The sequence below is a fragment of the Urocampus carinirostris genome, chromosome 11 (genome assembly GCF_059441175.1).
Source record: "Urocampus carinirostris isolate Australia breed hairy pipefish chromosome 11, RoL_Ucar_1.0, whole genome shotgun sequence".
Lineage (NCBI taxonomy): Eukaryota > Metazoa > Chordata > Actinopteri > Syngnathiformes > Syngnathidae > Urocampus > Urocampus carinirostris.
Genome location: NC_142359.1, coordinates 14,329,902 through 14,343,862, shown reverse-complemented (window position 1 = coordinate 14,343,862; position 13,961 = coordinate 14,329,902). Strand labels below are relative to the sequence as shown.

At 40.5% G+C, this 13,961-nt stretch overlaps 1 protein-coding gene across 1 annotated transcript in view; it reads right to left on the bottom strand.

Moving 5' to 3' along the window:
• LOC148356487 (mitogen-activated protein kinase kinase kinase 11) overlaps nt 1–13,961 on the bottom strand; it is a 35,087-nt gene that overhangs the window by 8,256 nt on the left and 12,870 nt on the right. The window contains exons 2-9 of the mRNA XM_088347096.1: nt 9,323–9,503; nt 4,166–4,314; nt 3,768–3,943; nt 3,372–3,624; nt 2,219–2,335; nt 1,790–1,961; nt 1,608–1,717; nt 97–618 (exon numbers count right to left, since the gene is read on the bottom strand). Coding sequence (XP_088203222.1) covers nt 97–618; nt 1,608–1,717; nt 1,790–1,961; nt 2,219–2,335; nt 3,372–3,624; nt 3,768–3,943; nt 4,166–4,314; nt 9,323–9,503 — 1,680 coding nt within the window. The remainder of the gene's footprint in view (nt 1–96; nt 619–1,607; nt 1,718–1,789; nt 1,962–2,218; nt 2,336–3,371; nt 3,625–3,767; nt 3,944–4,165; nt 4,315–9,322; nt 9,504–13,961) is intronic.

Here is a 13,961-nt window from a genome sequence, read left to right as displayed (position 1 = left end):
TTTTCTATTACAGATTTTTGTCCTTGCAGCCTTAGAAAAAACTAGAACTTTTAAAATACATTTGGGGTTAGGATGTGCTCAAGTTTTTATACCTACCGAGTTGGGAACCATGCAGTCTTGGACTTCCAAATTCCAACCTCTCGGGACTCGCATCTCCGTTAGTGGAATGGAAATTTAAGTTCTCGTCCTGCCACGTCCCGTGATCCCGTTGCACTATTGGCGGCGTCATCGGCAATGGGGCCAGTTCTTGGCACTGCAGGGCTAAATCCAGAAGTGGTCTGGGAAGCGGCTCAGAGGCGGAGAAGGTGATGAGGTCGTCCACCACGGGGGGTTCCGGAACTGAGGTTTTAGCGGGCAAGCTCTCGAAAAAGGTCGCACAATCCTCAAGGGAGGGCGGATTAGTTCGAGGGGGAACTTTCGGGGAAATGTCCAAGCAGCGACCTAAGCCGACGGAGGCCAAGAGGGAGCCGCTTCCCAGCAGGGCGCGGTGGGTGCTGCAGATCAGCCTAAGTGGGCCCCGCTCCGGCCTCGGGGAACCGGCTGGAGAATGACCTCCTTCTTCGCTGCCAGAGTCTCCTTGATGAAGAGGTAGCCGCAAACTGTCCTTTACTGACAAAGCTGCAAAAAAAAAAAAAGAAAACATTTCAACTCATGTTATATACCTTGTGTTTCATTTACCGCATTTTCCAGACAATAAGGCGCATCAAAAAACCCCAAAGCCAGAAATCTGAATGTGCACTTTATCATCTGCTTCACCTTATATAAGGACAAAGTCGATAAATTTATCGCTGAACACAATTGCATAACAATGGTAGCAAGCGATCCTGACCACCATGTGGCTAAGAACATGGTTGTTCACGATTGTATAACATTAAATGCAACGGGAATAGAACCCGAACCACAGCAGGGAGAGCGCCAGATACTTTTCACGAGACCACCAGCCATGCAGACGACACATGAAAAGGTTTTTAGTCTTATGTCATGATCACACTTTTTTTAGTCACAGTACCAGATATGTTAGAGTAGAGAATTGTTTCACTTTTTCTTAGGTCAAACTAGGCACTGTAAGTGACAAACGTTTTGAATACGTGCAGGATGCAGGGATCAGAATGGAGATTTTCATTTTCAGCTGAAAAAGCCAGGGTCCAGGAATAAAGCAGGGAATTAATCGACTGTCCTATCCTTTGATCAATCAATGAACAAAATACTTTTTTTTGGCTTGCCGTAGTTTTGATTTCCATGCGCCTTATAGTCTGGTGCGCCTTATATATTAAAACAATATCACAAAAGACTTTTTGGGAGGTGCGTCTTATAATACGGTGGGCATTATAATATATATATAAAATACGGTTTCCTCTAAGGTTTCTGAGCCACAAAGTAAAATCTATGTTCTATCTAATCTAAATAGAGGAAATAGATTATGCATATTAATCATTGAAAATTCAAATAATTTTACATTTAAGAGAATTCCACTTATGAACTGAGTAACCCAACTCATAGCTTCACCGGATTTCATTTTGCATTTAAAAAACAAATATCAGCAATATTCTAATTTGATTCCAACTATTACCTGCATGGAAACATGAGTACATGACCAGGTTAGTTACCATTGTGCAAGGGAGGAGTTGGAGTGGAGGGTCTGTATTCCTCAAAGTCATCTGCAGCTTCTCCATCCTCGTTGCAGTGGGACACCAATAGCTTGGCTCTCATCGACAAACTAGACATGGGACAGGAAATGGAATCCACTTTTCAATTAAATCCTTCCCAATTGAAACATAATTTTACGTACCTGCTCTCCTGAGGACTGAGGCGTAAAACTTTCGGGCTCTTGGGACTTTTGGGACTCTGGGGCCTCCAGTGGGGACTTAACTTCAGCTCTCCATTGGCGTGTTTATGAGACATGGCCTCCAGGGGCCACACTGAGCTCAGCCCAAATGTCCGACTGCTGTCACTGGGACTAACTGAACAAACAGAGACATAAATAAAACTAATGGATTAGAAGACGACGGAAGAAAGAAAAGGGAACAACAGGAAGTTTTATTGCCTGGAGGATTCCCATATTTGCTTTTAAACAAACTATGGGTGAGGAAGGGGAAGGAAAAGGTTAGGTGGAGCATTTGCAGAAAAAAAGTGGGTGATCACGTGAAAGCAGACAGCACAAAAAGGACACATATGTCCGACGCCATTAGAAGAGGGCTAGAAAGTAGATCCAACTCACGCTGGATTGCGCGAAAACGTGGTCCGAAAGAGGGCGATGAGCCTGAGCCCAGATCGGGTGAATTCCGTCTCTTTTCCAGGCCTGGGGATGCCTGCACTGTGATCTTGTGGATGAAATCTGAAAGAGGGAAAATGAACACAATTGCGATTTTCTGTTCTGCTTTTGTGTTTGAGGGGAACAAAAAATAAAAACAACTACTCGCACCATTTCAAGGTTTCGTACTTCAAAACAATGGCGTGTTTTCCTTACAATAGGAGTGCAATGGTCAGTAAGTGAGGAAGGAAAACAGAGAAAAACGACCAATGACAGTATTCGGCGCAAGAAAAATAGGAAAGAGTGGGAGGATACCTACCGGTACAGAAAATGCTGGCCACTGTATGCAGTGACCAGCATGTTTTTGCATGTGTTTGCCTCACTCTCAGACTGAAAAAGGACTTTGCTGGGAAAAGCCACCAGGAATGCAGGTGACGGCACCTATCCATCTCAAAGCCTCTTCTAGCTGTCTTCAGGGAAAATACTGCTGGGTTTTCAAGCCAGAACCAGGCGGCTCAAGGACAAGTTCTTTCATCAGGCTGTCAGAACTCTGGACTTTCTCCCTGGCCTAACCCCTCTCCCCCCTCTGCCAAATAAATACACAACTGCTAATACTTTGTATATTTTTCGTTTTAAAACGTATATACGTTTATTTGCCTACTTTTTCCCACACATACCAAAAGGGGTCGCTACGCATCAATACTGAGGTCTGGTTCATCTCTGAAAAGTAGGATGATGTGTTGCACCAAAAAACAACAGCGACCAATTGATGAAGGTTTTGGAACAAAAGGGTTTTTGCACAGTCATCTAAGACCGGGTATTAGTATTGTCATAGAAATAGTACTGCCCATGATTGCCAAGGTCCAGGTCATCTCTGAAGAGAGGAGTGATGCGGAATAGGCACTGCCAAAGACACACCACAGGAAGTGATGCAGCTACGGCCCAGTTGGTTAAAGGATCCATAACACCATCATTGGATATGTAATTGTGCTAAATTAGATTGCAGGAGAACCTCAAAACGTTGTTTTTATTCCTATAAATTCTTCTTTTGTTTTATCACTCTTAAACTAGTTCAAGTTTGTCTACAGATCAGAACTTTTGTCGGCCGAAGCACACCAACCTTGAGGCATGCTGATCTTCTCGCCGTTCTTGCTCTTAAGCTTGTGCTTCTTGAAGGTGCCCTTGCGCTTTTTGACATTGGGCTTCTCCTGGTTCTGATTCTGGTTCAGGTGCAGGATGAGGAGGCTTAGCTCCCGTTCGAACACGTCCTGCTCCCACTGGGCCAGCTGCTGTTCTCGCTGCCGCAGGAACTCCTCGTGGGACTTCTGCTCCAGCGCCGCGCGCTTCAACTCCTCCTCACGGCATCGCAGCTCCTGAAAAAGCAAAATGGATGACCAGTTTTACAATTCTAGATCTTGGACAATCTTAATCTTGTATGAAGGGTATGTAAACTGTACATATTAGAAGTGACCTCACAAATACCATAAATATAGTAATTCAAGTAAAGTGTTCATGCCTTTTCCTTGGCGCGCAGCTCATCAAACATGTCCTGGATCTCTAGCTTCCAGTCCTCCTGCAACGAGTGGAAGGAGTCCTGTGGCATCTCCTCCATCACCTGCTGCTCCAGCGCAGTCAGCTGAGCCAGGATGGAGCTGAAGTTGGGTCTGCGATGGGGGTCCTGGTCCCAACATTCTGACTCACAAAACAAACAAGTCAGTGGAAAACATAGAAATAAATAGCTTGCCTCCCTATTTAATTTCTTCCAGAACTTTTCATCCGATTCTCGAAGGCCTGACATGTGGAAATCCAGAAATGAAGCATCTACAGACTTCAATTTGTGCTAGTTGACTGTTGAATATTTATAAAAACTGCTCCACCTAAGTAATTTTTTTGTGTGTTTTGCAAGCGTCTCACCTGACATGAGCTGTGCAAAGGGTTCAGGACATGTGGAAGGGATGGGCAGAGTCAGCTTGTTAACAGCAACACCGTAGGCCACAGCCAGCCCGTCAATCCCTCTGTAGGGCGCCTCTCCAGTCAGGAGCTCCCAGAGCAAAACGCCGTAACTGTCCAAGCAACAAAACAGGATGACAAGAAGCGTGAGCATTGGAACAATTGCAAACTGATACATACACGTTGTGTCTTGATCCACCTATATGTCAAAAACACTGTGACATTGGAAAACAAGAAAAACCACGACATTAGTCCAATTGACTCAACATGGTAACACAGCTAAGCTGCCTTCTTGTTGGATCACTTCTACTAGTCATTCTAAAAGCCAAGAAGAAATATACAGGTTTGAGAATGTTCTCCATTGGGGCCTTGGTAGTGTGAAAAACTCTGCCCTTTAAGAAGATCTCCAACCTCACTGGAAGTGTTTTACCCCATGCCTAAGACACAACACACATTCTAAAGTTTATGAGTGACGTTGACCTTATATTCTTGTCCTTGAATGAGAAGAGCAAGCCTGGATGTTGCACAGTGTAGGCATTCTAAGGCATCCTGGAGCAAAAATCCATCAACTGAACATTCTGATATTACCTATACTTAATGTTGATTATTGTGTAGTGTCTGTTGATCCCTTTGCAACTATTTGCAGCTTGGTCATGCTGGAAAGAGGATAACTTCCTGTGCATCCCCCTCTCAAGGTTTCTTCATGTTAAAGTTATAAATTTTTTCCTTGCCCTCAAGTAGATCAGGGTTGTAATGGTGATCTGTGCTGCCTTTTGAGACTTTTTGTGAGTCATTCAAATAAACATGGCTTTACAAAAACATTTCAATCCTCGGATATGCTATGAGAATGTCATTTATTTTTTGGGACTTGAATATATAAAACAAAAGAATAACAAAAATAAATTTGTTCTATTAAGCACCGTGTAGAATGAAAAAGATGTGTGGCCTAGTCCCTGAATTCAGGAGCTCGTGTGAAAGGTTTTCCGGGTGTCATCATATTTTTAAAGCAAACATGTTTAACCGCTTACCAATCCTGTAAAATTTGCCTTAAGTCCCAAATCCAAGACATAGCCAAAGTAAATTAAATTGTTGTTTTTGAACCGTTTGAGAATATGGACGGTTTTAGACTCTTTTGAAGGTTCAGATGCTGAAGTTTTGTCCAAATTGAAATAATCACTGCAAGAGCTAATAACATTGAGTAATCTAAGTTGGAACACTCAGATATAGAAGGTTTTTATTCTCGCCTGAGTTTTTTTTTTTTTGCAATTACATGCCTTCAGAAGAGTGTAGCATGGGCATCTTAGCTGGAAAACAGCTTGGACAATAAGACAAAGTCTTACATGGTTCCAGGTGAAATTTGATCAAAATCTGAAAAATTATTTAAAACATTTTTCTAATGGTAGGTCTAGGTGTTTCCAAAAGTGACCATTTAGTGACTAACAGTTTACAGCTCTAAAACCTCTGAAACCATGTATTTTACTTTGGCCAATTATTTGAAATTGTTAAAAGAGTTGTAAATGTTTGACTGCGAGTGATAATCACGCATAAAAATAGATCCCGAGTTACACTATGCATGTTTTGTTTTTGGTTCTGATTTGAACACACATTGTAAATATGCATATATTTATATATTGGGAATTTCATTGGCTAACCAATGTGTCAGTCGAAAGGTAAGAAGCTAACAGCCATATTTGGAAATTATATTTCAAAATTGGTGAAACAAACGGATTACAACAAACAATGCAGAAATGCTTTTAGGGCAGATTTTTTTTAATCTGTCAACATTATCGTTTTGGAGTAAATATTTCACAACGTTGGATTCAATGGACTCTTGTGAATATAACCAGACCATGTTTGTGTATAATCGTTTCATCAGCTGACTATCAGAGCACATTTGTGAGCTATGTTGGCTTTACAGTTTTTGGGTATCTTGTTTCAGACTGATCGCGACTTTTCTGTAAGGACACGTATTTGCTTCTCAACAGTCTGATGGTAGGCTGTTGGAGGGTTAAGGGGCCAATAATAATTCGCTAAACAGTTTTTTTTTTGTACATTTTGCTGTGCTCATTGCTGTGGTGCTACCCAAGAAATGTGAAACATATATAAAAACACACACACACTCCCATTGTATCCAGAGAGGAGGCTCAGAACTTGGAGCTCACACACCATCAATTATCCTTTGTCCGTTTACTGCGAAGATCTAAATAAATGTGGCATGTACAGAACCAAACTTTTTTTCTCCTCTTTTTTATTTTGCGATTTAATTACAACATGCGCACGCCATCAGCATACAGAAATTGCAACTTAAGGCTCGCTCTTTAGTGCGCGTCTTACACAAGTATGAAAAGAGGATAGGACGGTCGATTAATTCAAAAGCAGTCTTATTGCCTGTTTGTTCCCAATAAATCATCTTAAGCAGGGTTGGGTAGGGTTACTTTAACTGGATTACTTTCAATTACTTTTGGATTACTCCAATACCAAATATGCTCATAAAAGACAAAATAAACTAAATATGAATAAAATTACTAAATTTTGTGCAGGTTTGGGGAGTAACGGAATACATGGAACGGCAAAAATGATGTTGGCAAGCTGTTTGGATTTATTTTCATTTTGTTTCTGTCGCATTTTATGTTAGTTTTGTCGGAGATCAAAGAGATCAAAGCCAGGAGAGAAAGCTTACCACGTGTTATAAGTCATAATTTTATTCATATTTAGTTTCTTTTGTCTTTTATTAGCATATTTGGTATTGGAGTAATCCAAAAGTAATTGAAAGTAATCCAGTTAAAGTAACCCTACCCAACCCTGATCTTAAGGATTGTGAAACTTCCTTTTTAATTAGTAATATTCTTCAAATGGTTTGCAAGGCTACAGAAAACACAAATATGCTACTATTTAAAACCCAAACACGCGACTGGAGTTAACTATGCTCTTTTATGCCCTTTTTTACACAGAAGTAGGTAGAGGTGATCGATATAACGTTCTATCATTTAGGCCATAACCGTGAACGTACTTTCAAAAAAACTAAAAGGTCGTTAGTCAATAGGACCAATTTTACACTGTTCTTAGTTCCTGCCCTGTAATTTTGTTCTTCGCACCGAAACAAGAAATACTATATAGTTGTTAAAAATATGAAAAATACATGAAAAAAACAAGCTAAATTAATTAGAGTAATCCCTTGCTATATCACAGTTTACAGTGGAACCTCGGTTTTCGAACGCCTCTCAGTTCGGACAAATCTGTGTTGGACCAAAAATTTCGAGAAATTCTTGCTTCGCTTTTCGTTCAAAAAATCGGAGTTCAAACGCCGGTACGCTAAGGTGCGATGCTGAGCGGCGTACGGGTGTTTTAGCCCCTAATTATGCCTCCGAAGAAGGTCGGTGCAAGCAGGACAGGTGAAAAAAAAAACAAGTTGTTCGTCCAACTATTGCCTTTAAGAAAGACATAATAGCTAAATATGAAAGAGGAGTGCGAGTTTCCGATCATGCTAGGGAATACAGCATGGCTAAATCTACTATCAGTACAATAGTAAAGAATAAGGAGGCTGTGAAATCGAGTGATGCGGCTAAGGAAGTTAGCGCTATATGCAAGCAACTGCCGCAAGTTTCGGAAGAGATTGAAAAACTTTTGATGATTTTTCTCTCCCCAACGTCCACCACAAAGGTAAGAAATCCTATTATAATCCTTTTTTTATTTTTACACGTTCATGTTAGCGTAATATTTCGTACGGAAGATTACGATAATGCGAACGTACGATTAGCCTGGGTTAGCTTTGTTTACGTAAAACATTCAGGGTGTTGGAACGGAGCTCCCTTTCCAATGAAGCGCTAGCCACTTTTTGTGGAGAGCCGGGTGCTAAATGACGTGCAAACGACCTGATTTTTTTATTTTTACACGTTCATGTTAGCGTAATCTGTCGTACGGAAGATTACGCTAACGCGAATGTAGGATTAGCCTGGGTTAGCTTCATGTTTACGTTCATGGTAAACATTCAGGGTGTTGGAACGGATTAAAACGATTTACATTACTTTTGATGGGAAAAACGATTTAGGTGATTGAACAAATCGGTTTTCGAACAGGGTTCTGAAACGGATTATGGTCAAGAACCGAGGTTCCACTGTACTTTCTCGTTGTGTTCTGCATTCTGATTGGCTAACAGTAATATTTCCCCAACTTTGCAGGGGTTTTATTTTATTTCTTCACTCTGACATTCAGAGCACAGGGCAGAAATCACATTAAGTCAACACCCACGACAGGCCCTTGTGAATCTTTGTTTTAATTAAAGTCATGTTCAACTGATCCGCATCAGTTCTAAGCTAGCTGCGAGTCTTCTGCTGTGTCAACACAAGCGTCGTAGCTGGTGAGATTCGCGGGAAAGGCTATGCTTGCGTTTAGATTCGCCGCCGACACTCCCGCACCATCAGCCTCCATGCCGGGCCATATAATAATTAAACAAAATAAATGTTTCTACTTCACAGATATTGTCCGCAAAAAAAAAAAGGGATGACAGTTATACAACCAATTTAAGGCTTAAACTTCTTGCAGTTTGTTAATGAAGCACTACAAAATGTATCAAAATATGAAGCCAAACACAACAGGTGCTGAGCAACATTACCAATCGATTATTTTGCTGTAGCAACCTGGAAGATAAGGGCAACTATGAACAGATTATATTCAGATACAGACTGTCAGTGAGCCCCCAAAAATCGGATTGGAGTAGGATTTCAGTTAAAGTAAGGTATTCCTATTGTCTAAACACAGTCAAGCTAATGGAACACGTGATGCACACGCACAAAACAGGCTTGCACTAATTTTACATTCACACTCGCATATTTGCAGACAAAGGGATGGCGTGGTGCTTGTTTCTGGGTCAATACAAGTGACAATGGGCCCCACAACAAAGCACAGTGCTGCTTTCTGAACAGACAAGTCAATGTCACACAGCCATCATCAATCACATAGTTGCTTCTCTTTCCCCCTAGCTCCACATTGTGCACGAGTCACTGATGAAAACGAATAGTCCACACAACCTTAACAAAATTGGAGGATTCATGTTCCTGAACTCACACTACTTACATGCTTAATACTTGAATGGATTTTTTTTTTTTTTTAAAAAGATCCCACCTCCAAACGTCGCTGCCCTTGGAGAAGGTGGAGGACTTGATCACTTCGGGGGCCATCCAGGCGTAGGTGCCCGCTGTGCTCATCTTGGTGGTCTTGTGCCACTCCCTGGCCAGGCCGAAGTCTGTGATCTTTAGTGTCAGAGACTCCATGCATTCGTTCTCGATGGGCTGCGCCAGAAGGACTGTACCAGAGAAAAACAAACAAGACCACAACTTTAACAGCCATGCCATCCCAAATTAAGAAATACTATACAACAGTTGAACTTTTCAGGCCTCATATTTTTAAGATTGGTCGATACGAGCAGTAAGAACTGCAGATGTCTCACAATATATGCAAAGGAATCAATGAAATGCCGAAAACATGCAGGTGTCATTAGTCAATTAAACAAAGCTCCCTTCAAACGTACAATTCATTCCCTTCGTTGCTCGCATTTGTCGCTGGTTTTTGTTTCAAGAATTAAAAAGGAAGTGGATTGGACATTTTCATTGCACATAAAGTACAAACACAATTGGGGGAGCAAAGAATGCAATTTCTATAATTTTGGCAGATTGTCCTGTCCTACCGGTTATCAGGTTGGTACCAGCCAGCCTGCAGAACCAGTGCGTGGGTGGTTTGGGGTTACAAAGGAGGAAAAAAATTAACAGGAAAAAAATTATTTAGGTGTATTTTGATCTCGTTTTTACACATAATATAGTTGTTAGAGAGTCAGGAGAAGGATGTTAAAAGAAATCATTTTTAATAGATTGACAAATGATTGTTATAATGATGTAAGATATGATCATTTGTTTATATGATTGATTGAAGAAGCATCCAAAGTTATTTTGGGGACGGGTCTCTAATAAGCCTTTGGCTTCAACCTGTCATCACTTTTTTACATTTCGGGTAATTTGTTTATTCTGTGATGTTTGTTGCAATTTGACTAAATTTTAACGTTCAATTCTCAAACCAATTCTCGGTTAAACCCTTTAACATTTTAATGTCAGACTGTCACGTGTCACTAAAGTAAGTCATGCCACGTATCACCGGGGAACTTAATCTCTTTGGATTTTAAGATATGACCATTTTGAAGTGTACTCATTGCAGAAACATCACGGTGAGTCTGAAACAAGATACCTGAAAACCGATAAAGCTGGGATAACTCAACCAAAAGTGCTGTAATATTCCACTCAAGAAAGGATTATACACAAACATGGTTACATTCATGATCCAACGTTGTAAAACAATAACTCTAAAACACACGATAATGCAAACAAACAAAACAAATCCGCCTAAAATGATTCCTGCATAGTTTGTCAAACCTTGTTGTAACCATATAGTTTTGCTCCGTATTTTCCCTTTAAAAATAAACATACTTGTCATATGATTTCGAATATGGCTGTGAGCCTCTGACATTGTGATTGACACTCCGCTAATAACAAGCATTTTTTACGGTCCTTGGCCTCTGACAAGCTATGAGGGCATGTAATGCAGAAAATTAAGCCGCTATCTTAATGACTGCGTGTGTGTGAGCAAGACACTATTTCAGTTATACGTTTCATGTGTATAGGATCTGGCGTTGGTGAGGTACAGGTTCAGCAGGGGTGGCTTTTTGCATAGCCGAAGCAGTAGGCTGGTCCTGCCGACCCGCTTTCTTAATAATATTTCAGTAAAATGAATGAATACGGTTTATTTTGGGCATGGCCACAAAAAAAAAAAACAGTATCAACCACTAATCAACAAACAGGAACAACAAATGATTTGCACCAAACACACACCCCAAAAAAAAAATCAGCTGATCAATACAATATTAACATAAACATGTGCCAAAAAGGAGTTGGCTGAATCCAAGGCTTTTAAGTGCCCGCCCTTATTACACTTAGAATCTTAAGCCATGTTTTATAGTGTTTCATATATAAAAAAAAGTTTTTTTTAAAAAAAAGCTCATCCTGCACACAATGGTGTTAGTATGTTTAAAATTAGGCATCGAGTTTTACTTTTCTTCGCAAAGTCAGAATGATTATTGTGTCCTAGTAAATTGTGCCATAAAAAATACCCATACTATACCTTCTTATCTTATTAGAAAATGAGCAAATAATGACGAGCTTCATTATGAGAAAGAGACGTGATGCACGACACAGCAAGCAGCTGTCTTCACTGAGAGCATCCTCAACATGCTCACATTTTTGGCATTATAATGCAAAGTTCTCAAAGAAGAGAGTGAGCGAGTTAGTGAGCAAGGGTGATAGAGGTTACTTTTTGCGCGTTAATGTTGAACATCATGTTACTGGGTTATTACATTTGCTTCTTCTTCTATTGTACATTTGCAGGTGTATGCCATACATTTGTATGTATTTTATTTGATATTTGACAACAGATTCTTTTAGTGTTTAATTTTGTAGAAAGACCTGTTTTCTGTACTATTTTCTTATTCATCCACATTAGCTTTATCCGATTCATCGATTAATCAAAAAATAATCGTCAGATTAATACATTATTAAAATAATCGTTAGTTGCAGGCCTAAAATGAAGTAACCGTGATTATATTTTTTTACAGTAACTTGCCCACCATTGCTCCCGAGTGGGCCTGGTAGACTATTGCTTCGGCCCACCATTTAACACAACAAAATGCTGAAACCTGACAGGGCTTGCCCAAGCAGCCGGCCCGATTGCAGATAAAGAAGGTGAAGCAACAATGTCAGCCTGAAAAACACTGAGGCAGATCTCCATAGCAACCGCAGCATGTTTGCAATTGTTTCCCGTCTTGTGGAACACAAGCTAATGTGCAGGTTTTTTTTTTTTTTTTTTTTACACAACTGACTCAACAGAATATCTCCAGACCATTAAATGTCCCTAATGGTTATCAAGTATTCTTTATTTTTTTAACACAATAGACTCTGTGATTCAAGTGTAAAATTCAAAGTGATTATTATGATGCTTTTAGGGCGCTCCGTCATTACCAGTGAGATGCCACATGGAGGAGGTTGAGTAAAAAGTCAGCTCCTAGATTTCCCTCCTTTCTAAGTGCAGATAACCTCAGTTGGGTTCGAATTCCCAAGCCCTTTCACACGATTTGTCTCATGAAATTGAAATCATACACTGGTAAGATATTACAGTCCAAGGCTTTGTCGTTGATTTCTTTGACGGATTCAAAACAGCAGCTCCTTGCTAACCTAGTTTGTGTCCTTACCACTTGACCAGCCGTTTTCAGAGTTTGGTCATGTGATGGCGCTCACCTGAGCAACTATGTAATTTTGGGTAATATGGCCACCGCCTAGATTGGTCCAATTGTTACTTTTAATAGTTCTCTAAATGTCATTATAGAAAACATGGAGTAGTCACATAAATTGCACCACACAGAATTACCCTAAAATGTCACAAGTACGGCCCGTGGGCCGTATCCAGTATAAATTTCTGAGTACTGTAATCCCTTAACGCATTGCGGTTTACTTTTCGTAGTTTCAATATTTAATGGATTTTCATCGTGCATTGTGTTCTGCTGCAGAAAAAACAGCAAATTCTATCATGGGGGCAGGTCGCGGAGGGCTGTGGAGCGTGTTGGTGGGCGTGACTACGTGCGCAACTGTGATAAATTGGTGTATGCTGTTAATCAAACAGCCGGGCTGATGCACAGGTCCATCCATATGATAGTCAACAAAAACACAGCTAGTATTTTAGCGGCTTGTTAAAAAGAAATAATTAAATTAAATCAGACTGAGGAAAGTCAGAAAGCTTAAAGAAATGCTGCTCGCCACTGGGTGCTCTGTGGATTGTTATTGGGTCCAGATATAGACTAAGGCAGAGTTTGGAAAAGAAACAAAAGCGGCTCGGCAAGTCCAGCCTACTGCTTCAGCTACGCAACGAACCACCCCTGCCGAACCTGTACCTCAAAAACGCCAGATTCAATACTTATGAAACGTATGACCTGGAGCCACAACTCGAGGGAAACAGCTAAATTAGTGACGGTTGTATTTTAAATCATCACCGAAACCTTGCACAATCCAAGTATCCCCAATGCTAGCATGTGACTAGCTGGCTGCTCTCTACATCGCTTTCTTACACTGAAATGAGAAGCCATCCAATTTAAGTGTGCTACAGTTGAACTCCAATTCTGTGTTCTTTTTTTGGAGATCTATACAGTATGACACCAAAGTGAGTACAGTACAACCCTCACATTTCTGCAGATATTTCATCATAATGTTTAATTGGACAACACTGAAGAAACATCACTTTGACACAATAAAAGGTAGTCTGTATTGACCCTATATAGCAGTGTAAATGTATTTCCCCCCTAAAAAACTCAAAATATAGTCATTAGTAGCTAAACCCCTGGTAACCAGTAAGAACACCCTTAAGTGAAAGTTCCTAAAGTTCAGTATTATGTAATCCACTTTGATCCTCCTTGCCATGGATTTCACCAGAGCCTCACAAAATGCCAGTGTAATGCTTTTCCAATCTTTCATGACAACATGAAAAAACTGCGGGATGTTCAAGATCTTGTTCTTCTCCACCTTCCACTTGAAGATGCCCCTTTTATCCTTAGCCCATTTATCCTTAGCCCATTTAAAAGAGCAGTTGTCATCTTAAAGGTTTGTTTGGGGTCATTGTCATGCTGAGACACTACCCTGCGACCCAGTTTCTGGAGGGAGGGAATCATTATCTG